Below are 25,209 nucleotides of genomic sequence, written 5' to 3'. Positions count from 1 at the left end.
CTGTGATTTTTATCTGCAAGCAGGGCTGTGGAGTTTCTCAGGGGACACTGTGTCTGTGAATTAATGCACATTTCTGGCTGAGGCTGTGTGCTGAAGGCATTTCCCTTGGGAATTTGCCATGGGAGGAGCTGTGACCATCCAGCACTTCATCTGGCTCTCAGGAAAGAAGGAATTAGAGCAAGCACAGACACTGGGTGTGACAGAGGTCAGCACAGCACCAGGAGCTGGAGCAGGAGAGTGGCTCAGGAGGGCAGGAAGGGACTTGAGGAATTTGTTTGCCGAGCTCTGTCTTCACTTTGCATTTCGTGGATTTCACCTTTTCTTGTCCTTTCCCAGTGACTGGAGAGGTAATATGCACTCAAACCAGACTCTGCCTGGAATAATCTCAGCTTGGGAATTAGGTACTGCAGAGGTTCATGTGGAGCTCTGGGGTGGGGACACTAAGTAGGAATAAGGTTTATGTTTTTAATTCCTGCACTAATTCATGGTGTTTATGTGCAGGGGCCTGAGCAGGGTCCATAAAAGAGTGATGTAATGTTAGGTACAAAAATTTATGAACAATCTCACCTTTCCCTTTGGAAAAGTGGCTTCTGTTTCAGTTTGTCACCATCAGTGTAATCAGTTCACAAATGTGACTCATCTTTTCTGAAGGTTGCTTCTATTTTTATTCCCTTTTTCCTTCCAAACACACTGTGCTGCTGAAGACATGTCAGAGCAAGTGGTCAAATATGTTTTGTTTTTCCAAGCAAATTCTGTTGAGGTCTATTTACTCCCCCTTTCCCAGACTCACCACTTGGTTCTGGATTTATCAGCTCAATTCTGGAGCCTGAACTTGCTCCCCAAACCCAGGGTTGTGCTCAGGGGTGGCCCTGGGGAGCTGCTGGGTCACTCACTTGTGCTGCTCCCTGGGGTGCAGAAAGTTCTGGAAAGTGCAAACCTCCCTTCCATTCTTGCAGAGCAGAACTCTCAGGAGTAAAGTCCAGCCTTGCAGCACTGCTGAACTTCCCTCAGCCAGAGCTGGGATCAAGGAGCTTTCCTTGGGATCCAGGGTCACCTGGCAAAGCAGAGCAGCTCTGTGCTCACTGGATACTGGATCTTGGGCAGGAATTGTTCCCTGGCAGGGTGGGCAGGGGCTGGGATGGAATTGCCAGAGCAGCTGGGGCTGCCCCTGGATCCCTGGCAGTGCCCAAGGCCAGGCTGGACATTGGGAGCAGCTGGGACAGTGGGAGGTGGCCCTGCCATGGCAGGGGTGGGATGAGATGATCTCTTAAGGTCCCTCCTGCCCAAACCAGTCTGGGATTCCATGATTCCATGGTAGGTGAGTTCTGTGGGACTGGCTCCCCCAGTCCTCTGGCTGCTGTTTTTCCCAGCCATTCCTGTTCCCTGCTGTTACACAAAAGCTGTGAGCAGCACCTGCAGGTGCTTGGGAGCACAGGGCTTGTGAGGCATCTGCTGGGGTTCTTCAGCAAGGGATTCCTGCTCCTGTCTGTGGCAAGGATTGAGGCTGCTGCTGAAAGGGCCAGAGCATCTTCCAGTTCAGCACCCAGCCCAAATTCCCTTCCTCAGGATCCCTGCAAGGTGCCACAGGGAGCAGATCTTGGTCAGAGCTCCAGGAGCCTTTGGACAGCGCTCCCAGGGATGCCCAGGCTGGGATGGTTGGGCTGTGCAGGGCCAGGGGCTGGACTTGGATGGTCCTTGTGGGTCCCTTCCCACTCAGGAGATGCTGGGATTTAATGGGCAATTCTGCTGCCTGACACAAGTTTCTCCAAAGCAATGCTTGTTCCTGGAACTTGAACTTCCTTGGAGTTCAGCCTTAGTCCAGCCCTGTGCTGTACCTGAACTGCCACCCCCTGCCTTCGAGGCTTTGTTGTCTTTGCTTCCTAAATTGTTGCTTCAAGGAGTCAGCCTGAAGAATCAGCAAGAAAGTTAATTAAAACTGCTCTCAGCCTTCTGAAGGGATCTTCTCTTTAAAGCAAGTGCTGACACAAGAATGTGGCTCTTTAGTGTCTCCGTGTGTTGGTGGAGGGGAAGAGGGATTTCATGGAATTTAGAGCTCAAAATACAACAAAAAAGGTCTCAAACTGGCCTGCAGGCTCCCTCAAATTGAGGTCAGTGAGTGAAAGAGAAATGCTTTTCTGAATAACGGGTTTGTTCTGACAGCAATAACCAGATACTCAGAAACCCAGGAGTTCTTATATTCCATCCCCTTTAATTTGTATCTGCAAAGGTCCAGAGCTGCTCAGGTTTTGGGAGGCTCACCCTTGGATGGTTTTTAAAATGAGAAGAACTGTGGCTCTTCCTTCCCTGCTTTTGTGAACACTTCTGTTACTTCTCTGGTTTCCAATGAGTTCCAAACCCAGCACCAGTTTTACCCCCTCATTAAACCATGGGCTGAGAGAAGTTGTCTTTTACTAAACTACAGAGAAATACAATGTACAGGTGGCATTAGAGTTTCACATTCACTTCATTATTGAAAGAAAAAAGCCAAACCAGAATCAAAATGCAAGAACCTTTTTCTTGCTGCAGACCTTTGCTTCCTCATCAAGTGGGCTTCTCCTGGCTCCTTTCCCACTGGTACCAGAATTCCTTCCTCTAGACTTTTAGTGGGATGCACAAGTATTTGTGTATTCTGGAATTAAATTAATAATTATTATTATTCATAATAATAAATTTGTAAGTATTGTTGTCCTGGTTCTGTTGGTCACATCGAAGAGTCAGCACAAAATTCCTGCTGCACTTCCCTGCCAGGATCCCGAATTCACCCATGGGAGGGTGCTGTAACAAACTGCCCTTTGGAACTTAGAACTTCCTGTTTCCAGTTTCTGGAGTTTGTTCAGGCTCTGGTAATTCCTCTGTAGGAGCTCAGGGCTCGGGTTTTTGACCAGGAACAGAATACCTTGGTTCTGTTCTGTCCTTGCTCCAGCCCTGAGCCAGGGCACGTCCAGGGGTTTGGGAAAGCCGAGTGAGCCCGCAGTGACCTCAGCAGGAGCTTGCGCTGTGTCCTTTGTGAACTGAACACACCCCGTGGTGCTGGAACAGCCAGGGAGCCCAAATCCTGCCCTCCCAGCTCCAGGGCCTGCCCCGCTGTCCTGGGGGTGCTTCTGCTATGGGATGATCCTGGAAGAGAGGGGAGGAGGGAGCGGGCAGCGAGGGAAGGGCTGTGGATGTTGTGTCCCAGGGGCTGGGTCTGCACCAGCCCCAGCTCTGCTCCTCCAGCCACGTGGATCCATGTGGATCCAGACAGGGATTTCCTGGGCATAGGCAGAGGTTGGGAGCGTTCCTGGCACAGCCTCCAGCAAGGCTTTGCTGTCACACTTGTGCCAGCCTCCAGCCTGGGGACTGGACACGGTGGTGCGTTGGAAATCCCTGAAAACCACACGGTGGTGTTACTGCCAATGGAAGGCAGGCACCTGGCAGCCCTGGGAATCCAGGGACCCGTCAGCCCCGTGGTGGGGACGGCCCCAGCCTGTGCTGAGCTCCAGGAGCTCCCAGGGGTGCCCAGGCCGGGATCCTTGGGCCGTCCGGCAGTCGGAGCCCGCGGTGCCGACGGGTCCCTTCCAGCTCAGGACATTCCATGATTCTGTCAACTCTGGGAAACTCCTGCTCTTGCAAGCACAGCTCCAAAGGAAGCAGAACCCCGAGTGTTGTGTGGATGTGGCTGGGCAGGGAGCGAGCCCTGCCCGGCTCCGGGGCTGCCTCTGCTCGCGCAGCGTCCGACGGCCGCTCCGTGCCGGGCTCCAGCCTTTGTGCGGGAAGGCGAGCGAGGTTCTGCTGTGATGGAAATGCTTGACTTGCTTATGGGGTCAGCGGGGGGGCACGAGAGATGATAGTTCACAGAATAACCTGTGAACTTTCACCCCTCTATATGGAAACTTGTTTCAGGGTCAAATCCTTGTAGCCGCCTTCTTGCCACGGTCAGTGCCAGCCCTACTATTCACAACACTGCGGCCAGCGAGGCCTAGGTACGTAACATTTAAGGAGTTTTTACAGTTCTTTACATCAAAGCAGATGTTTAAACTTTCTGTTGATAAGCTTTCACCGTTTAACAACTTTTGTTAATGCTCATTTGAAAGAATGTGACGACTGCTGCTGCTAAACTGGGGGGCCAAGCGCCTTTTTCCGTTAAAATAAAGAGAGGGGAAAGCAAAACCTGTTTGTTCCATGTGGAATTTCAGAGTAGAACTTGAATGTGCAACTGCTGTGTAATGAATCAGGTGGGGAGAGGTTTTTTTTTAAGATTTAAATACGCCTAAACAGCCTGTGAATGTCATGACTAAATGTGCTTGTGTTCTGTTGGACGAGGAGGTGCCCCTGGCACAGCCGTGCCGGGATCAGTTCCCACTTCCCGAGCTGAGGAGATCTCTGGGATCAGAGCAGAGTGTTTAGAACCGGATGGTTGTCGCTTGATTAAACACATCTGTCTGCAAAGGGTCACTGCCACTTTGGGATCACCTTAGACTTTTCCTAAGTTGTTCTTTTTTGCCAAACATTGATTTGTGTCTCGTGTGTCCGCGTGAATTCCGGGTTCCACGCACTGGTTTGGGCTAAAAATCCACAGAGCTCAGGTGGATTTTTTTTTTTCTTTTTTTCTTTTTTTTCTTTTTTTTTTTTTTTTTTTTTTAATTGAGTCTGTGAAAAGTTGTTAGAAACATTTTTTGGAAGCTCCCACTTCTTCTTTAAAATCCCAGCACTAACTTTAGGCCTTGTTTTACTTCTCTTTTTCTGGATAGGATCAGTTCTTAAGAGCAGCCCCTGTAACTGGAGGAATGGGAGCTCAGCTGATGAGGAAAATGGGCTGGAGAGAAGGAGAAGGGCTTGGGAAGAACAAGGAAGGCAGCGTTGAGCCCATCATGGTGGATTTTAAGACAGATCGAAAAGGTGAGTCCTGCCTCAGAAATGTCTCGTGGCTTCTCACCTCTCATGGCTGCCTGGAGATGGCAAAGGCCCTTGGGAGCAGGAGGTGCTCTCTGGGTGCCTTCCCTGGCACATGAACAGGTTCTGGGACTTTGCCTCAGGTTTGCCAAGGCCTGGGGTCAGTCCAAAGCTTTGTCCTTGTGGAAAAGCTGCAGTGGCTGTTGTGGAGAAAGTGGCTGGAGCAGGAAGCACAGAAGATGGAATGGTGGGGTGAGGACAGAGCTGGGAGCCCCAAAGCTGAGCTCTGTGAGTGATTCACACTCAGGGCTTTGGGGCTTCCCTGTGGATTCTGGTCCTTTTCTTTGTCCCTCGTTTCCTTGCTGTTCATCTCCAGTCTGATCCTGCTGAAGGCATCTCTGCTCATCCTCAGGGCTGGGTGCAGAGGCAGCTTTAGCCTCCACTTCACATGGAAGCCTCCCCTGTTTTCCATGGATTCCTGTCCATGGCCAGAGGGGAGAACTCACTTGGTGCAGCAGAACCACCCAGTGAGCCCCAGGCAGCGGTGCTGCTCCTTCAGCCTGGCCACTGTGCTTTGTGTGCTGAGTGCTGCTGGAGATTTTCCATCTGAAACACCTCTCCAGGTTCTGACTGCTTCAAATCCAAGCTGCAAAACTCAGCAGTCAGAATTTCTGATTCAATTTTGTTCTGCTCTGCATGGAACAAAACAACAGCTCCACACTGACTGTGGGACAGATTCCTACTGTTCTAAACATTTCTTCTGCACCAGGAACCTTCAATCCCATCTCAAGCCAAAGGATGGAAATACTCAGAATTTTCATTTCAAGGCCATTGGATGGGGTTTGGAGCAGCCTGGGACAGTGGGAAGTGTCCCTGCCCGTGGCAGGGGTGGGGATGGGTGGGCTCTGGGGTCTCTTCCCACCCAAACCTTTCTGGCATTTCAGGGTTTGTGTTGGCTTTTGTCACTGCTCAGAATTGAGCTTGGAATGGCCAAACTCCTGACATGTTTTTCTTTACATCCTTCCTGTGGAAAGAAGGAAATGCAACCCAGAAGGTGGCTGGTGACAGTGATTGCCAAGGACTCCTCCTGGCCTGTGGGAGTCACCTGAAACCAGGGATAGCCTTCACACAGCTGGGCTTTGCTTTGCATTTCCTGCCTGTGAAATATTTATGCTCATGTGCAACCTTACCTGATCATTCCCACAAAAGTTGTGCCTGGAAGCAAAATTCCCTCTCATATATATATGTATGTATATGTATATATATATATATATAGATATATGTATGTATATGTGTATATATATATATATGTAACATTTTTATAGGGTAAGGGATTATATATTTAGGGGTTGTATATTGAGGTCAAGTAGTTCTTCAGACATCCATGTTCTTGGGTGATTAAATGGGTAAAACATACATTTTTTTAAACTTCTTTGTAGAGTTTTTAAGTCCACACTGTTTGGCAGGAAGGCTATTATTAACCCATCACCCAGGTTTGTTTTGTAAGGAATTTATTAGACATTTTTTCAACGTCCCCCACCCCGGTAAAATACAATTCCTGGTCCCAGGAAGGGACTCAGGAGGCTGCAGCTTGTTTGAAATTCCCAGTTGAGATCCCAGAGACAGCAGGTGAGGATGAGAATCCCTTGTTAGGTTTGGGTTTAAAATTCTGTAAGGGAGGAAAAACCCTCAGCCTTTCCTTCAGGGATTGTCTCTGATGCCTTCATGCCCCTTGGAAAGTCCCTGCTTAGGGGTTGCAGGAATATTGGGATGAATCAATACCTGATAAGGAGGGAAAGATTTTTCCTGCAAAGCAAAAGAAACCCAAATGCCACCCAAAAAAGCTGAAGGAACAGGAAGACACTGGCAGCAATTGCAGTATCTCCCTGTCTTCATTCACCAGAGCCACAACAGGAAAACTTGAGGTAAGAAACAAAGGAATATTGAAAGGCTGGAGTCTGAGAGTGGCAAAATCCATGGGGAGAAACTTGAATTTCTCTCATGGATTGTCACTGGAATTCCAGACATTTCTGGCAATTCTTCAGTTTGTTTCTTAGTCTTGTAAGATTTTCAGAAGAGCAGTGTTGAGCTTTGGTGTTTGCAGTGACTCCAGGAGAGCCTGTGCTCCCTGCATCCCTCTGGGGCTGTTCCACGCTCTGCTGCTTTGTTTCCAGGTGGGATGGAGGCCACAGCTTGGGCTGGTGGAGCACAGGTAAAACCAGAGAGCGCAGGGGGAGCCGGGTCCGTGGTGCCAGTGCTGGCAGAGGGCACACAGGGGCATTCCTGGATAATGGGAATGGTTCCTGTGCTCCCCGTGGTTGAGGCAAACTGAAGGCAGGGGGGGACTCTGGGCTGCACAAAACAGTAGCAGGATGTTCTTCACTTTCTCCCCTGTTCCTTTGTTTCTCCAAAGAGGACATGGAAAACCAGATTTCCATGGAAAACCAGGTGGTCTCTGGCTTGTGTAAGACTACTCAAGAGTTTTTCCCTCCTGGCTGGTTCAGAGTCTTCCTGGAGCCTTTGGGAAGAGTGTGATGAGTGGAATGGAGGGAACAGTGGAGGGTTGAGAGCTGGGTGGAGTTTGCAGGTGTCCCCTCTGATCCCTGTTCCTGACACAGGGATCAGTGGGAACGGGGAAGGTCATCGTGCCTGTGTTGTTTGCAGGGCTCGTTGCTGTGGGAGAGAAGGCCCAGAAGAGGTCTGGCCATTACGTGGTGATGAAGGATCTTTCAGGTGAGACTCTTTTCTGGAATAATGCAATTCCCAGTGGCTGCCTGGGTGCTAACCCTGGAATGTCTGTGTGCCAGGGAAGCACCCGGTGTCTGCGCTGATGGAGATCTGCAACAAGAGGAGGTGGACGCCCCCCGAGTTCGTGCTGGTGGATGACAGTGGGCCTGATCACCGCAAACATTTCATCTTCAAGGTGGGTTTCGGCTTCCCCTGTGCTGCTTCTCCTATGCCAGGGATGAAATCCATGTTTCTGTTTGATAGAAACACCTCACGGGGCTGGCTGAGGATGGTGGAGCCGTCTCGGTGCTGGAATGTGCAAGTCCTGTTCCTGGAGAGGCCAAATCGGGTCCCTGGAGCACTTTAATCTGGAAACCAGGGAGACTTGATCCCAGGGCTGGAGCCGGGCTGGGACAGCTGGGGGTGCTCCCCTGGAGAGGAGAAGCTCCAGGGAGAGCTCAGAGCTCCTTGCAGAGCCTGATGGGGCTCCAACAAAGCTGGAGAGGGACTGTGAACAAGGCCTGCAGGGCCAGGAGCCAGGGAATGGCTGCCAGTGGCAGAGGGCAGGGCTGGATCTTGGGATCTGGGGCAGGAATTGTTCCCTGGCAGGGTGGGCAGGGGCTGGGATGGAATTGCCAGAGCAACTGGGGCTGCCCCTGGATCCCTGGCAGTGCCCAAGGCCAGGCTGGACGTTGGGGCTGGGAGCAGCTGGGACAGCGGGCGGTGTCCCTGCCCCGGCTGGGCTGGGCTGGGATGCGCTTTAAGGTCCCTCCCAACCCAAAGCATTAAATGGCCGTGCTGCCATGGGCTCAGAGTGTCCCTGGAGTTCCCCAGAGTGTGCCTGGCTGACCCCTCCTTCCCCCGTGCCAGGTGAGAGTCAATGGCAACGAGTACAGGCCCACCTTTGCCAGCCTTAACAAGAAGCACGCGAAAGCCACGGCGGCCACGGCGGCGCTGCAGGCCATGGGACTCGTACCAAAGGAAAGCATGGTCAATACCACCATGTTCAGGAGTGCCTCACACCGCTAAGCTTGGCTTTGCTGGGACACTGGTTCTGAGCGTTTTACTCTGCACAAGAAATGGTATTTGCCCCTCTCATGTTGTAAATACATCGGCGATTCCCACCTTGTAAAAACTGTACAGACACCCACAGGTTTTTCTTTTGTACCATCCAAATGTATTTAAATCATACTTAGTTTTTGGTATGTTTATATTGTTTACATTAGTGATGTAATTATTTCTTAAACGACTAAAATCAGACGACAGACTCTGGAGGCATCAGAAATCCAGACCCTTGGCTGAAGCTCCTGCAGTTCCTCTCCTGCCGGAACCTTGACCCTTTGATACAGTTTTGTAGTGGCTGCAGAGTTCCCTGGGCTCGGGGAGGTGCTCGGGGGCCGTGCCCGGGCTCTGCCCCTCGGTGCCCCCCGTGCCCGGGGACGCGAGGACTCGGACACGCCGTGGCTCCTGCAGGGCCCCAGCAGGGAGGAGCCTGGGGCTGCTCTTCCCGACCAGTGAATCCACTGCCTGATGCTGATCGTTCGGATTTGTGGTTCATGTGAATTTTAAACTCTTTAACAAAATCTACAACTGGATTTGGGGGGAGGGAAGGGGGTAGAATGACGCTTCAATTGTTGTACCCAACTTGGTCAATAAAGCAGCACAAGTTCATAATCTTCACCCCTGGTCAGTAAACAGTAATTCCAGTGGATGCCAAGCCAGGAAACGGGAATTTAAATACTCCAAAATGCCTTCTGCAAGAAACACACACGATACAGAAGTGGCTTTGTGAGGATTCTCAACAGCCATTGGGATGGCAGGAGCAGTCTGGTTATTTTTGGTTGCTTTGAACTCTTACAGAATAAATCCTTGGGATGAAATGTTTCTTAAGGATCCTCGGCCCTCAAGGAGCCTGATCCAGAGTTTGGGCAGTTGGACAGCAGAGAAGATGTAGAAAGCTTTTCCTGCTTTTTATTTTTTATTTAAGAAGCATTATTCTTCGATCTGTGTGCACGTGGGATTGCCAGGGGCAGGGCACCCTCCCTGACGGGTCGGGGTTAGGAGCAGGCTGCCAGGATTCTGCACTTGGGTCGTTCAGGTGCTTGTCCCAGACAAGTCTTTGTGAGGTGAGAGAACCTGAGCTGGGTCTGGGGAAAGAACAAACCCAGCCAGGCTGCTCTGGCCTCACGGGAGGGACCCTTTGGCCGTGGGGCCACTGAGCTGAGGAATTCCCGGTACCTGGAGCCACGTGGATCCCGTCAGTGTCACGGAACACGGAGTCTCCTTGCTCTGCAGGGACAAGGGTTGGTGTTTCCTGTGCAGCAGAGAATTGGGTTTGGTTTCGAGACAGAAAAGCCCCTCTGAGTCTGTCCAAGCGCTCTGGAAATGCTTCAGTTGATCTTCATTTCATGGACGTTGTTGTCTTGAATTAAACTTTTTTCCCTTTGGCATCTCGCCTTCGGTCTCTGACTAAATGTGTGGAGCTTGTCCTGCAAACTGCCTGGGAGGTGTGAAATCCCCAGGAGACGTGGGAGGAAGCACCCTGGGAGTGCTGGGGGGTGTTCAGCCCCAGCCCAGGGCCTGGAGCAGCTCCTGACCAGGTTTGGCTGAGCTCAAAGCTACTGAGGATTCCCTTCAATCCGTGCTCTCCATGGCAGCTCAGAATTCACAGCTGGACACAAATCTGGGAATGTACAACCCCCTGTCCTTGTTTTCTTTTTTCTGTATCCCCATTTCCCACGTTTAAGGTAAAGAGCTGAGATCTCCCCAGCAGCAGAGTCCCACTAAAGACTCCATGTAAAAAATAACTATTAGGGAAAGGTCTGGATTTCATGGCTTAAAGGTGGGGGTCCTGTGTGTTCCTTGGAGCCACATATCCTTCAGGAACAGCCCTGCATCCCGGAGCTGGGAGCAGCTGGGGTTTGCTCCTGGGGCTGACAGGTCACAGCAAGGATTCCAGCAGAACTGCATCCCTGCTGGATCCCTGGGGCAGGGCACTGCCCCTCTGTGCACAAAAAGGATCTGGAGGCAGAGGAAGCTTTTGCTGGCCCAGGCTCAGGGGCTGCTCCGTGCCCGTGTTCAGTTTGCAGGGGTTTGCTCAGTGATCCCAGACCCTGAGGGGCACCAGCAGGGAAAGCTGAGCATCATTTCCCATAAGAAACACCAGAACACAAGCACGAATTGCTTCTACTTCCCACTCAGCTTTGGCCTTCCTGCTGCAGGAATGTGCTCACCCAACAGCTGTGGAAAAGTGACATTTCCCCACCAGGCCTGTGACCTCTCTACCTGCAGGGAAACTCAGAGCACCTGCTCAGGCCCTGCTCCTGCTGGGAGCACACAGCAGCTCCGTGCTGTGTCCATGTGATCCCTGGAATTCCTGAGGCTGGAAAAGCCCTCCCAGCCCATGGAGTCCCAGCTGTGCCCAATGCCCACCTTGTCCCCAGGGCAGAGCCCTGAGTGCCACGTCCAGCCCTTCCTTGGGCACCTCCAGGGATGGGCACTGCAAAGCTCCCTGGGCAGCCCCTGCCATGGCCTGAGCTCTTTCCTGTTGCTCAGGTGCTGCAGCCATTTCATTGCTCCCCTTGAGGCTGTGGTTTGTGCAAAGGGCTCCCTGTAAGGCCAGGCTGGGTGTGGGAGCTCTGCTGAGCAGCTCTGGGGAGTCAATCCTGCTCTGGGGCCCTCTGACCTCCTTTCCTCCCTGTGGAGTTCAAAGATGACCCCAGTTCAAGAGGTGCCACCCACCAAGGTGCAGCTACCGAGGGGGGCAGGGGGCTGTGAAGTCTGGGAATGGGTTTTGCCAAGCATTCCACCCATCCATAGGATCCCTGAAGGTTTGGGCTGGAAGGGACTTTAAAGCTCATCTGGTTCCTCCCCTCTTCCTTGTGGGATTCTCATTCCAACCTGGTTATGAGTTCCTGCCCCAAGCAGGAGCAGAAATTCCATGCTTGGAGCAGGAGTGTGTTTGTGGGGAGCACCGACCTGCCAGGGGCACAGCAGACCGATAAAACCACGTTTTATTTAAAAAACACCTTCTACAATAAAAAAAGATGTCCAATAGCCTTTCCCCTCCTTTCTTTCACAGCCCTGGGAAGTGTTGATGTGCAGCAGTTGTGAGGGATGTGCAACACACTCGTGTCCCTCCCACCCTGCCCCAAGCTCAGCACCTGCAGCCCTGGGAAGGAGCATCGTGCTCCAGGGTCCGGCGTTCCTTAGGCCTTCCAGGTGTAGCAGTAATCCTTCATTTCCAGCAAGCGGAGGGACGATTTTCCCAGGCTTGGACACTGACTCAGCTGCTCCAAAGTCTTGGGATGCAGCCCGCAGGGAGGGAGGTCCTGGGGCACGCCTTCCTGTGAAGGGCACACACAGGGAATGAGTGTTTCTGTGGGAAGCTCCCGTTTCCCCTCTGCCCCGGGGCCGCAGCTGCTGCTCCCGGCTATTCGGGTGCCAAGCCCTGAGAATGACGAGGTTGGAAGAGACCTTCAAGATCATCGAGTCCAACCCAGCCCTGACAGCTGAACGAGACCACGGCACCGAGAAGGGCAGGGCCGGGTTGCGGGGAGTGTTCTCACCTGGGGCGGGGCCGGGCAGGTGTTGAAGGCGGCGCTGGGCTCGTGGGGGCTGAGCAGGGCACGGAAGGAGCCGCGCTGTGCCGGGCCCAGCAGCAGCGTCAGGGCGTGCAGGGTGTGAGGCAGGACGGGCCCCAGAAGCTCCAGGCTGAACACGTCCTCAAAGCCCCCCTGCACCCGGGCACGGCCGCTGACAGTCCGAGCCTGAGGGCAAAACACCGCGGTCAGCACCGCAGCCAGGACGAGTTCTCAGCAGCTCTGACACTGCCAGAGCCCACGGAAAACAGAAACACTTCTCAGTGTTGTCTGCTCCCTGTGAGGTTGTACTGTCCCTGTAACAACTCCTAAAATGTACCCCCTGGACTGCAGGAATGCTGTAGGGATTGGGAAGTGCAGAAGAACAGGATAAACTTCTCTGGTGGAACAAGGAGCTCATCCTGTTCTTACTGGGAAGAAATCTGGGTTAGATATAGGGTAAGAATTCTTGGCTGTAGGGTGGGGAAGCCCTGGCACAGCTGTGGCTGCCCCTGGATGTATCCAAGGCCAGCTTGGATGAGGCTTGGAACAAGCCGGGACAGTGAAAGGTGTCCCTGCCCATGGCAGGGGGTGGGACTGGGGTGATCCTGCAGGTCCCTCCCAGTCTGAACCATTCCTGGCAGGAACAGCTGCTGAGCTGTGGCTCAGGGGCTCTGAGACCCTACACGATCTGGGGAGAATCTTAACAACCATTTTCCCTCTGGGCAGTTCTGCTCAGCCTCTTGTCTCTCGGGAAGTGAGGAAAGGGAACTCTGGGATGTCAGTTCAGTGCAGGGATGTGCTGTAAGGATTTAGGAACAGACTCTACCTGCAGACAAAATGCTGACTCAGGCTTTAGCCACAAAAATCCCGCTGCGGTGCCTGAGGGAAACGCCAGCAAATCAGGGTCTGATCCCTGGGGAAGGAAACAGCTTCCTTCCCCTTCTAGAGGCAGCTGTGTGTCCCTCACCTTGAGCGTCTGCATGGTCCCGCCCCGGAAAGCCACCGGGGCCAGCAGCGTCGGGGGCAGCCCCGCCTGCGGCCCCGCCACAGCCACCAGGCTGCGGCAGCTGATCAGGAAGTTCAGCAGCGTGAAGGTGTTGCTGCCTCTCACCAGCACCAGCGACTCGGGTCTGTGATCCACCTGCACCTCCTGCTTCTCCTTGCGCCTGGGGAGCCGAGTCAAGGGAAAACCACGGCGCACTGGGAAGCATCCATGTGCCAAAAAGCTGGAGCAGTGAACCCCCCCACAGCCCATCTGACCAAAATCCCCAAAACCAATCCCCACCAAGCTTTGCACTCGTCCAGATCTGTTCTTCAAATATTAAGCAGCATCTAAATCCTGGCTTCAAATCCTAGAAATACTTGCAAAGTAAATGAAAAAAAAATAGAAAAATGCAGTGTCTCAGAACATGCAGGAATGAAAAGATTCATATTTGGAAAACAGTTCTCAAAAACTTCTCCAGAACATAAATGTGTACCACAGCATTGTAACAGCTGCAGGGTTTCCTGGTGTCACACATCTGGAAGATCAAAGGAAGGATACAGTTGGATAGAAATAGTATCTGGTTTCTTCACCTTGTCTTGGACTCCCATCTCCTCAAGCCAAGAGAAACTTCCATCATCATCATCATCGCTGGGAGCAGGTTCCCTGGAGACACAGATCAGTGTTAGGAGGGCAGTGCCTCTGAGGAAGGTTTTCCAAATGGATTGTGCAGAAGCCTGGAGCACCCTTGAATTCCAGCACCGCACAACATCGGAACTTACCCCGCATCCTCCACAGCGCTGCCCTCTCCGAGGCCCGAGGCCGTTTCTGTTTCCAAACTCTCCGGGTTTTTCTGTTTCCTGGTTCTACTCTCCTCGAGCAAAGGTAAGGAGAACTCTATGCCTGGTGGGGAGGAAAGGGAGCAGTGAAGGGCTCTGTGGCAGCCGTAGCCGTGTCGGTGCTGCAGCCCCAGCTGTCCTTACCCTCGCTCCTCATGGCCTCGCGGAGGCCGCGCGTGGTGGGGGCGATGGCGGCGGTGGGGACGGCGCTGCCCGCCAGCCCCGCGGCGCGGAACAGCACCGAGAACTGCGCTGCACACACGTAGAAATAGGGACAGAGCCGGGCCCGCAGCAGGTTGTACAGAGAGGTGAAGCTCACGGACCTGGCAGGGGGAATAAACAGCGCTGTCAGGGCAGGCAGTTCTCCCCTGCTGATGTGCTGGAGAGGGAACTGGGACAAGGGCTGCAGGAATTGCCAGGAGCCAGGGAATGGCTGCCAGTGGCAGAGGGCAGGGCTGGATCTTGGGATCTTGGGCAGGAATTGTTCCCTGGCAGGGTGGGCAGGGGCTGGGATGGAATTGCCAGAGCAGCTGGGGCTGTCCCTGGATCCCTGGCAGTGCCCAAGGCCAGGCTGGACATTGGGAGCAGCTGGGACAGCGGGAGGTGTCCCTGCCATGGCTGGGGTTGGAAAGCGATGATCCTTAAGGTCCCTTCCAACCCAAACCATCCCATGATTCTGTAATGAATTAAAATCTCCTTGTCTCACTGTTACCCAACCCATCAGCAATCCAGCTGCACTTACCAGTCACTCATGAGCACTTGCTGCAAGGCCTCATCCTGTGCCCAAGGACAGGCTTTTCCAGCCATCCTCCTGTCTGCCCCGAGGCGGGGGAAGAGCGGCAGCCAGGGCAGCGAGGGGTGCAGCCAGTACACGAGGCTCTGCTGGAAGGCACAGCGCAGCTCCGTGCACAGCCGCGGCTCCTGCGGACCCAACAGGGTTTGAGGGGGACAGCGAAGCTGCCAGAAACAGAACTGCAGCTCCAGCCACCCTCACCCAGCTCTCACCTGCACACTCTGGGGCAAGGTGGTTTCTGTAGCTCTGCAGTGCTGAGCAAATCCCTGCGCTTCCTCCTGTGCTTTCAGGTGTTCTGCCCAGGTGAAGGGTTGGGAGGACACGAAGAGAACCCGGGTTTTAATACTCCAGTCTGCAGGGAATTCCTGTCTTGGCGAGGAGGGAGCTTTGGGTACAGCAAGAGGTGAATGAAGGTCCTGACCAAACAGAAACATTGGTTAACTCACAGAAAATGAAACCTGTTCACAGGCTAAACCAAAGGCACAGTTTATTATTTTGATTATTTTACTCAGTACCAGATTCTAATAGAAATACTCCATTCTATTGCCTACAAAACCACGTGAGTCCTTGCACGCATGAGCCCTTCCAATAGTATGAACTAGGAACAAATAAAAGGATAAATGCTTGAAACAAAAAAGGCCTGAGCCTGATGTTTATGAAGATAAGAATTTCCATGCCAAAATGGTTATTTCATTTCCTCTCCTGGTGACTGTAAAGGTCACATGCCAAAAAAAGCCCTGGGCACCTCCAAGACAGTTTGTTGTTCTTTTTCTATCCTTCTAATTTAGTTTGAACTTCAGTTTTTGTACCTAGAACAACATAAAAAATTGTCTATTAAAATTCTTTCAATTTGAAAGGATGGTTTTCAGGAATTCTTGCTTTCTTACATGCCAGATGAAGTGCTCCATTTCTGTACCTGAAAACTACAGAAAGCTGTTCTGGAGAAGAACATCCTCATCTCAACTACATATAAAACTAAGAAACAGTAAAATTATAGTCAACATGTTAATAAAACTGAAAGACAACAACCTCTGTCCATGGAACTACAACAGCAGTGAGCTCAGGCAGAAGGCTGGGTTTAAAAGACTGTCACCAGAACAGGAAACATCAATGTAAGAAATTTCCTTGAATACTGACATTTTAGTACATTCCTTTATGTAGAGATGGGCCACCGAATATCAAGTGAAACAGTTTCAGCTTTGTGTGTGCCCTGAGAAAAGCTGAAATCTTTTCAGCAGTGTGTCCTGTTTCATACCTGGCTTAGGGTGAGGATGTCAGAACTTTCAGCAGACTCCACTCTCCTGTGGGGCTTCTCTTCACAGGTCGGCTCTAAAAACTGAATGAAAGAGCAGCATAAGGCACAGCATAAAGGATGCATCGGGCTGGCCATTTTAGAAGCTGCCGGTGCAGTGACATTTCCCGAGTGATCCTCGGCACCCCGGGCTGCAAACAAACCCGGCTCGGGGCGAGCCCAGGACCCGCACCCAGCGTTGAGAACAGCCCCAGCCCAGCAGGGCCTGCCAGGAGCGGGGGCGAGCCCCGGGCTGCATCGGAAAGGGGCTTCGGGCGATAACCGAGGGCTCAGGGCTCAGGGCAAAGGCTGAGGGCTGAGAGCTGAGGACGCCGCTGCCGGGGCTCGATCTCACCTGCCAGAAGGGCGCTGCCGATGGATCCCCGCCCGCCGGGGCCGCTGCCGGACGCTGAGGGGCGGCCGCCCGCTGCGGAGCGTTGTCCAGGCTGGAGAAGGGGTTCCGGCGGCGGGCGGCTCCACAGGGGCCCCGCGGGGCCGGAGCAGCGGCGGCTTCCGCGGCGGCGGGATCGACCCTCCGCCCAGGGCGTTTGCGCTTCAGCCGCAGCAGCGCCGGCGGCTTCTTGAAGCCGGGCGAGTGCCCGGGCTCGGCGGGGGCGGACATGGCTGAACGGGGCCCGGAGGAGCCGCGGTCCCGTCTTGGCGCCAAAGGACGCCCGCTCCGCCCCAGGGCGGTGCTGAGGGAGGAGCCGCCATTGCTGCCGCCCTCAGGGGCTCTGAGGGGAGCGCGGCTCCCGCCGGCCCCGCTCCGCCCGCACGGGCAACAAAAGCACGGAGCACAAAGACACACGGCGCTCCAAGTGTGTCCGTGCCCTTCCAAATGCATTCGGACAGCGGCCCCAAGGGTTGCGCTCGGCTGCGCCAGCATCGCCACACGGCCCCGTTGGGTGACATGGGACACGAAACCCACAGGCTTTACTCTGCTTGGGATAAACGAGTTTCTTCGTTTACTTGGGATAGAAAACCACTACTGATTACACTGTTCTCTTCTACATTGGTCTTAAAAGGCTTAACAATACTAGAAAGTTATATTGAGAAATCCATGTGGCTCGAAAGTCATAAAGAGGTAGTTAGGAGCAACATCTCTATTGACAAAAGACTTAATAAAACTGCTATAAAACACTTACACAGTTTTGTCACGTGTTGTTCCTCTCATTTTGAACTTTTCAATTTGTTCCTTGTCGTCCGCCTTATTTTGGAAACCTTGAAGCAAAACTGAGCAGCATCAATTAAAAATCAACAGCTGGGTCCAAGGCTTCAGGATCGCTGTGGAACTCCCGCAGGACTCGCACGCTTCAGACGAGCACAAGAGCACCTCTGGTTCCCGAGGCTGCACGGCAGCACGCCAGGAGTAAAATCAGAGTTACTCCTGATTTCATCGCCTTGCCGTGCATCATTTATCCAGAACCTCCTCCCAGTGCGCTGAGGGAGAGGAGACAGATCAAGTGTGGTTCTGGATAATCTGTTTTCTCTCCAACTTTCCCACTCCTGGCACTGCTTTCAAGTGCCAACCTGCAGCTGGGACCACACCTGATGTCCCCCAGGCCTCTCCTGTGGGCTGGAGCTTCACAGGGCAGCTCCACCAAGAACAATTCCTTTTCCCATTGCAGGAGTCTCCTTTGCTGTGGAAAAGAATGAAAGGAACATTCACAGAATCATGCAGTCACACAATCACCAGCTTGGAAGAGACCTTTAATATCATTGAGTCCAACCCAGCCCTAACACCTCAACTCGACCACGGCACCGAGTGCCACATCCAGGCTTTTTCTAAACACATCCAGGGATGGTGACTCCACCACCTCCCTGGGCAAACCACTCCAATAATTTATCACCCTTTCTGTAAAAAACCTTTTCCTAATATCCAACCTGTATTTCCCTCGGTGCAGCTTAAGGCTGTGTCCTCTGGTTCTGTCGGTTGTTGCCTGGAGAAAGAGACCGACCCCACCTGGCTCCAGCTGAAATGAACGGCCAGGACACCCGAGTCCTTTTTGTGCCTTTATTAAGATCTCGGCTGCGGAGTGGGGGCTCGGGGGCTGCACACGCTGCCACTGCTCCCACGAGGTCACCAGGAAGGAGGTGTTTCAGTCCTGTGCCCTCGGCAGGCCTGGGGCTTCCGTCCTCACGGGAATCCGTGGAAGATCTCTGGTGGCTGGTTTGTGTAGGGCTGTCATCCCAGTCAAGCTCTTCCCTGGGGATGGCGCCGACTCCGAGTCGAGGCTGGGAACATCCTGGTGTCTCTGTCAGTTGGGTTATGAGGCTCTTTTGTCTGTCTTTCATCTGCTCCGCTTGATCCAGGGGCTCTCTCAGCACTCCTCACCCTTTTCCCCTCATTTGCACACTGAGGCTGGGGGTTCCCCATGCTGGGGAGCAGCGCCCGTGACCCGACCGGCAGGGATTGGAACACTCAGGGAAGAGATGAACTCAATACAATTCACATGGGGTAGAAACAGCAACAACGTTCTTCACTTTGTGGTACACCTTGTAACCAACATTACACTGCAACACCAACGTTACATCGTAACACAGACCTTGCTTGAAAATGGTTTTTCTTCAGAACAACAACCACTTTTTTCAGGGAGTTGTAGAGAGTGATGAGGTCACCTCTGAGTCTCCTTTTCTCCAGGCTAAACAACCCCAGCTCCCTCACTGGTTCCTCGTAGGGTTTGTGTTCCCAGCCCCTCACCAGCCTCGTTGCCTCCTCTGGACGCGCTCAGGTGTCTCAGCGTCCTTCCCGACCTGAGGGGCCAGGACTGGACACAGCACTCGAGGTGTGGCCTCAGCAGTGCCGAGCACAGGGGAAGGATGAGCTCCCTGCTCCTGCTGGCCACACCATTCCTGATCCAGGCCAGGGGCCATTGGCCTTCTTGGCCACCAGGGCACTCTGCTGGCCCATGTTCAGTTGGCTGTGATCAGCCTTCCTGCCTTCCCCTCTCTCAGGGCTGCAGAAGTGCCCAAACCTTCACCTGCTGCTCCCACAGAGAGGAATGCTGGCCTAGGGACTCTCTGCTCTTGGATATTGGGCAAGGGAGGGAGGAGACACTGGGTTGTGCCTGGGGACACAAGAAATGGGTGAACATCCAGTCCAAATACTCTCATGTGGCATTTGTCACCCTGCAGTGATTCTTATTTGCTTTTGGAAAGCAGAGAGGAGGAGGAGGAGGAGGAGGAGGAGAGGGCCTAAGAAAGGAACAATCCTTCTGTACCCCCTGGCAGGAGGGGCTGGCAGGTGCGGGTGGGGTCCTGCTCCCAGAGAACAGCAACAGGACAAGGGGAAACGGGCTCAGGCTGGGCCAGGGGAGGCTCAGGGTGGACAGCAGCAGGAATTTGCCCATGGAAAGGGAGCTCAGGCCTTGGCAGGGGCTGCCCAGGGAGCTTTGCAGTGCCCATCCCTGGAGGTGCCCAAGGAAGGGCTGGACGTGGCACTCAGGGCTCTGGGCTGGGGACAAGGTGGGCATTGGGCTGCCCAGCCCTGCTGCAAAGGCTTCCCAGCACACTTCTCTCTCAGCCCTGCTGCAAAGGCTTCCCAGCACACTTCTCTCTCTCAGCCCTGCTGCAAAGGCTTCCCAGCACACTTCTCTCTCAGCCCTGCTGCAAAGGCTCCCAGCACACTTCTCTCTCAGCCCTGCTGCAAAGGCTTCCCAGCACACTTCTCTCTCAGCCGGCCTCAACGGGCGCCTTTCGTTTGCCTGCAGAGAGCAGGGCCAGCCCTGCCCTGCCGGCCCAGCCGGGAACTCTCCCGCTGCCGCTGGGGCTCAGCACTCCCTGCTCACAGGGGACTCACTGGCACCCAGCGTCAGAACACACGGGGACCTCGCACAGACAGCACAGCAAATCTGGAGACGCTTTTCTGGGGCCTTACAAACCTGCTTAGCAAAAATAGACAAATTCTTCTCTTACTCCAACAGGGTTCTCTCCTTCTTAGGTGATTTTCAGGGAAATCAGAATGTATCATAATTACAACATATGGCCTATTCATGTTTTATATCATAGTATCATAATGTAAAAATACAGTCTGTAATAAATACAAATTATTTGGTAATTTCATTTATTCATTTGAGCTCTTCTTCATTTATGGATTCTAAACTACTTCTTCTTCTTCTCCTACTACTTCTTCTTCTTCTTCTTCCATACTCCTTCTTCTTACTACTCTTCCTTTTCTTCTATGTATTTTAAACTTCAAATTCTTACTTTTCTTAATCTTCTTCATTTATGCACTTTAAAAATCAAATTCCTATTCCTATTAATCTTCTACTTCTACATTATAAAATTCTTATTCTTATTCTTACTCCTATTCCTATCCTTATTCTTATTTCTCTTCTTCCTCTACTTCTAGGTATTTTTAAAATTCTTATGACTATTCTTCTTTTTCTCCTATCTATCTTTAAAGTATTCTTCCTTTTCCTCCTCCTCTTCCTCTTCTCCTTCTTCTGCTTCTTCATCTTCTTCATCTTCTTCTTCGCCGTATTCGTCTTCAGCATCATCTCAGTCTTCTTCATCTTCTTGGTCTTCTTCATCTTTAGCATCCTCATCTTCTTCGTCTTCATCTTCATCTTCTTGGCCTTCTTCATCTTCTTGGTCTTCTTCATCTTCAGCATCCTCATCTTCTTTGTCTTCGTCTTCATCTTCTTGGTCTTCTTCATCTTGGTCGCCTTCTTCATCTTCATTTCCTTCCCCTTCTTCATCATCTTCTTCCTCTTCTCCATGGTCACCGCCTTCTTTGTGCTCCTCTTCCTGTTCCCGTTGGTGTCCCAGCTCCCGTTGGTGTTGGCCGCCCCGTGTGAGCCGCAGTCCTGCCGGGAGGGAGGCTGTGGGAGCAATCCCTGCTCTCGGTGCCCTGTTTTACTCCTCCGGCTGTGGCCTCAGGCAGGGCCACCGGAACAGAGCCCGCAGCGCCCGCAGTGCTCGCCTGAAGCGGGAGGGACGTCTCCTGGGGGCAACCGGCTGCCCGTGGAGGGCCTGGGCTCCCAGCTGGGCAGGCCAGGGCCTGGGGGGGCCGTGCGGGGCAGGCACTGGGCTCCCTTCCCTTTTTGCTCTAATTGCTGCTTCTCTTTCTGCAGCAATCCGTTCTCCCAGGGCATCCTCTTCCTGCTGCTGCTGCCTCAGAGCCAGCATCTCCAGCAGAGCCGTGTGCAGGGTCTCACTGCTGCTGCTCTGGCTCATGCTCAGCTGAGCCGGGCTGCTGGCCGGAGTATAGAACAGGACACTGAGCAGGCTCCATGTGTCCGGGGCTGTCCTCGCCTCACTGAGGAGAAGAGAATCTGCTGCCTTTTTGTCCTCTGGAGCAAGAAGCTCAGGGGGCTCCTCCTCCTCAGTACCTCTGGCCGGGGTAGCAGCTGCCAGCTCTGTGTCCGTGGGACTCCATAGGGCAGGAGGGGCTCTGGGCAGGGCACGGGCTGCCTCTGCTGCCAGCTCTGCACCCACATGCCTGGAGCAGCTGGGTCCCTCCAGGGGTTCCTCATCATCCACCAAGGGCTTATTGCAGATGTTCTCCTGGATGGCAACTTCCCCTTGGGACATCTCTTGGTCTTTGCACTTCTCCCTTTTGGAACGCACGTCATCACTGAGATTGAAACTGAGAAGTGACAAGGAGTCCAACAGCTCTCGCCATTGGGCCTCCACCTTCTGCTTGCACCATTGTATTCTTTGATTCAGTTTACTTTCATTCTCTTCCTTCTCTTCCTTCTCATCACCATAATCATTTGGGAAATTGGCTTCCAGCCATTCCACAACCTTCTGATGTCTTGATATCTCCTCCACATCAGGCAGTTCAGGTGATGAGCTTGAATCCTCTTCCATACCACCAAGCAGAGTCATCCTTCTCAGCTCTTCAATCTCACATTCTTCCCTATGGGAGAGTGCTTCATCCTCATCTTCCCAATGGCAGAGCTCTTCCTCCTCTTGTTCTTCCCATTGGGAGAGCTCTCCAGCTTCATGTTCTGGCCATTGGGACAGCTCTTTTTCACACTCCTTTTCACCTGGGGACAGCTTCTTGTCACTCTTGCTGTCCCCTCGGGAGTGCTCCTTGTCATTTTCCATTGGGTACAGCTCCACGTCACTTGTGCTGTCCTCAGGAGCGACCTCAATGGCCTCTTCCACTGAGGACAGCTCCTCATCAGTTGGGCTGTACCCTGAAATGACCTCAGAGGCCTCTTCCACTGGGGACAGTTCCTGGTCACTCGTGCTGTCCCCTGGAATCACCTCGATGGCCTCTTCCACTGAGGACACCCCTGGCTCACTCTTGCTGTCCCCTGGAGAGTGCTCAGTGATCTCTTCTACTGGGGACAGCTCCTCATCACTTGAGCTGTCCACTGGAAAGAGCTCAGTGTCCTCATTAACTGGGGACAGCACCAGGTCAGTGACATTTAGCCCTCGGGACAGCTCGTTGTTATCCTGTTCTTCTGGAGCTGTGCCCGTGAGGCTGCGCTCCAAGGCTTGAGTCCCTGAGGGGATGGGTGGCAGAGGCTGCAGCTGCCAGCTCGGGGACACACGGGCTGTGCCCTCCTGGGCCACCCTGAGCGGGGGCAAGAGCACCCTGGGCACGGGGGTGTGTGGCTGCCCAGGACAGGGGCTGCAGGGCTGGGGCCCCTTCTCTCCTGCGCTCCCCAGCTCTGTGCCCTGGCTCTGAGTGTCCCTGGGACTCACCAGGCAGGGCAGTGGTGGCAGCCGTGGCTGTTGTGGCAGCCGTGGCAGCTGTGGCAGTGGTGGCAGCTGTGGCAGAGGTGGCAGTGGTGGCAGCTGTGGCAGTGGTGGCAGCCGTGGCAGCTGTGGCAGTGGTGGCAGCCGTGGCAGCTGTGGCAGTTGTGGCAGAGGTGGCAGCGGTGACAGTGGTGTCAGTGGTGGCAGCCTGTCCCCACAGAGGGACAGGGCCTGGCTCCGGCTGCCCTGTGGTGCTGCCTGTGGCTGCCTGAGCTCCATGGGTGAGACCGATGGTTTGTTCAGGTTTTTGGGTCCCACCTTTGGCTGCCTCAGCTCCAGCGGTGGCAGCTTGAGGGGCACCTGTGAGGAGGATGAGGACACGTGGGTTGGAGACGGCTCCCTTGGGACAGTGAAGATCCTGGTCTTCTCCGTCCACTGGCCTCTCCTGCCTGCCTCATCCCTCTCTCTCAGCCTCCTCCGCAGGCTCAGCAAGTGGCCTTGGGCTGGCTGGGAGTTGGGGTTCACCTTCTTATTCTCCATCCTCAATGTAATTCTATGTAATGTCCACCGTCTTCACGTGCAGACGGATGCAGGGAGCTGCTTCCTCCTCAGGCAGCGGCTCTCCTGGGACTGGGCACCCCAGGGCTCTGCGCCCCTTGGATCCCCTCAGCCAGGCTGGGGCTCCCTGATGTCACAAGGCTCTCTGGCCACCACCGTGTCCCGCGTCACAGAGGGCCCTGACCCCACGCGCCCGTGTCACCAAGGGCCACCCCCGGCAGCCCAAGACCAGCGCAGCGGGCAGGAAGCGGCCCGGAGCAGCCCCCGGACCCCCTGGTGGCCTTGTGGCCCCTGCTGTGCCCAGAGCCCTGAGAGGCTTTGGCCACGCTGGCACACGTGTGCCAGCCCCAGCCCCGCACTGCAGAGCCCGGCCTTTGCAGCCTGCGCTGGGCCGGCCACGAGCAATTGGCCTTTGCAGCGACGTGCCGGGGAGCCGTGGGCAGCGGCTGCAGGTGCCGCGGGAGGCCGGGGAGCAGGGCTGGCCCTCAGGGCTGTGCCCGGCCAGCGGGGCTCGTCGCTGCCTTCCTTCAGCAGTGACACGCAGGGGCACCGAGCGCAGCCGCGGCGCCTTGGCCGGGCCCGGGGAGCTCAGCGGCCCAGGGGCACCACGCGAGGCCGGGGCCACCCGGCTCGGGGCAATGGCCGCGGCCCCGACTCTCGCAGCTCTCCCCTCGGCCGTGCGGCGCCACGGGGCCAGAGCCCGGGCCCGGGGCTCGCTCCCTGCTGCCAGCAGGGCGCTGCCGAGGGCTCCCCGCCCGCCGGGGCCGGGGCCGGGGCCGGCCGCTGAGGGAGCGGCGCCGCCATTGCTGCCGCCCTCAGGGGCTCTGAGGGGAGCGCGGCTCCCGCCGGCCCCGCTCCGCCCGCACGGGCAACAAAAGCACGGAGCACAAAGACACACGGAGCTCCAAGTGTGTCCGTGCCCTTCCAAATGCATTCGGACAGCGGCCCCAAGGGCTGCGCTCGGCTGCGCCAGCATCGCCACACGGCCCCGTTGGGTGACATGGGACACGAAACCCACAGGCTTTACTCTGCTTGGGATAAACGAGTTTTTTCGTTTACTTGGGACAGAAAACCACTACTGATTGCACTAATCTCTTCTACACTGGTCTTAAAAGGCATAAGAATACTAGAAAGATATAATTAGAGATACATGTGGCTCAAAAGTCATAAAGAGGTAGTTAGGAGCAACATCTCTACTGACAAAAGACTTAATAAAACTGCTATAAAACACACAGTTTTGTCACGTGTTGTTCTTCTCATTTTGAACTTTTGAATTTGTTTCTTGTCGTCCACTTTATTTTGCAAACCTTGAAGCAAAACTGAGCAGCATCAATTAAAAATCAACAGCTGGGTCCAAGGCTTCAGGATCGCTGTGGAACTCCCGCAGGACTCGCACGCTTCAGACGAGCACAAGAGCACCTCTGGTTCCCGAGGCTGCACGGCAGCACGCCAGGAGTAAAATCAGAGTTACTCCTGATTTCATCGCCTTGCCGTGCATCATTTATCCAGAACCTCCTCCCAGTGCGCTGAGGGAGAGGAGACAGATCAAGGGTGGTTCTGGATAATCTGTTTTCTCTCCAACTTTCCCACTGACACAGCTTTGAAGTGCCCATGTCCATGATTTAAGTGATTCACAGTGAAAATGAGCAACATGGCTGAAGGAGAAAAGGTATTTTTGCTCTGCAGTCAGAGTATGCTTTGAGGAAAGCAAAACGCAGTTCCTTCCCCTCTGCTGACTTTCCTACAGGCCACAATCATGGATAATGCTGGAGAGACAAATCTGGGCTGTGCTGAGGTTAAAAGAGGGGAAGTGATATTGCACAGCACCGGGAGATATCAAAGGTAACAGGCTACACTAAGTGCCTCAAAGATCTGACTGATGCAGTTCCACCAGCTTGGGGACTCTGGAT

The 25,209-nt window shown here is 53.9% G+C and overlaps 2 protein-coding genes across 5 annotated transcripts in view; one reads left to right on the top strand and one right to left on the bottom strand.

Moving 5' to 3' along the window:
• The window catches only part of SON (SON DNA and RNA binding protein), a 37,532-nt gene extending 27,483 nt beyond the window's left edge, over positions 1-10,049 (top strand). For 2 of the 4 annotated variants that reach the window (XM_058843022.1, XM_058843014.1), the window contains exons 9-12: positions 4,731-4,878; positions 7,537-7,605; positions 7,680-7,795; positions 7,864-8,612. In XM_058843022.1, the coding sequence (XP_058699005.1) occupies positions 4,731-4,878; positions 7,537-7,605; positions 7,680-7,795; positions 7,864-8,388 (858 nt within the window). In that variant the 3' untranslated portion in view covers positions 8,389-8,612. Of the gene's footprint in view, positions 1-3,882; positions 3,963-4,730; positions 4,879-7,536; positions 7,606-7,679; positions 7,796-7,863 lie in introns of those variants that run through there. The other 2 variants (XM_058843031.1, XM_058843039.1) reach the window with 2 other exon arrangements.
• A 1,595-nt stretch (positions 10,050-11,644) lies between these two features.
• Positions 11,645-17,056, bottom strand: DONSON (DNA replication fork stabilization factor DONSON). The gene is made up of 10 exons (XM_058843193.1): positions 16,443-17,056; positions 16,052-16,132; positions 15,009-15,212; positions 14,746-14,924; positions 14,148-14,326; positions 13,947-14,067; positions 13,726-13,830; positions 13,150-13,348; positions 12,168-12,368; positions 11,645-11,945 (listed from the first exon to the last, which is right to left on the bottom strand). Exons 1-10 carry the CDS (start codon positions 16,971-16,973, stop codon positions 11,808-11,810), a joined length of 1,938 nt encoding a protein of 645 aa, XP_058699176.1. The 5' UTR covers positions 16,974-17,056; the 3' UTR covers positions 11,645-11,807.
• Between the last annotated feature and the right edge of the window lie 8,153 nt (positions 17,057-25,209).

This window comes from Poecile atricapillus, chromosome 1, assembly GCF_030490865.1.
Source record: "Poecile atricapillus isolate bPoeAtr1 chromosome 1, bPoeAtr1.hap1, whole genome shotgun sequence".
NCBI lineage: Eukaryota > Metazoa > Chordata > Aves > Passeriformes > Paridae > Poecile > Poecile atricapillus.
This window is presented reverse-complemented; position numbering and strand designations above follow the sequence as displayed.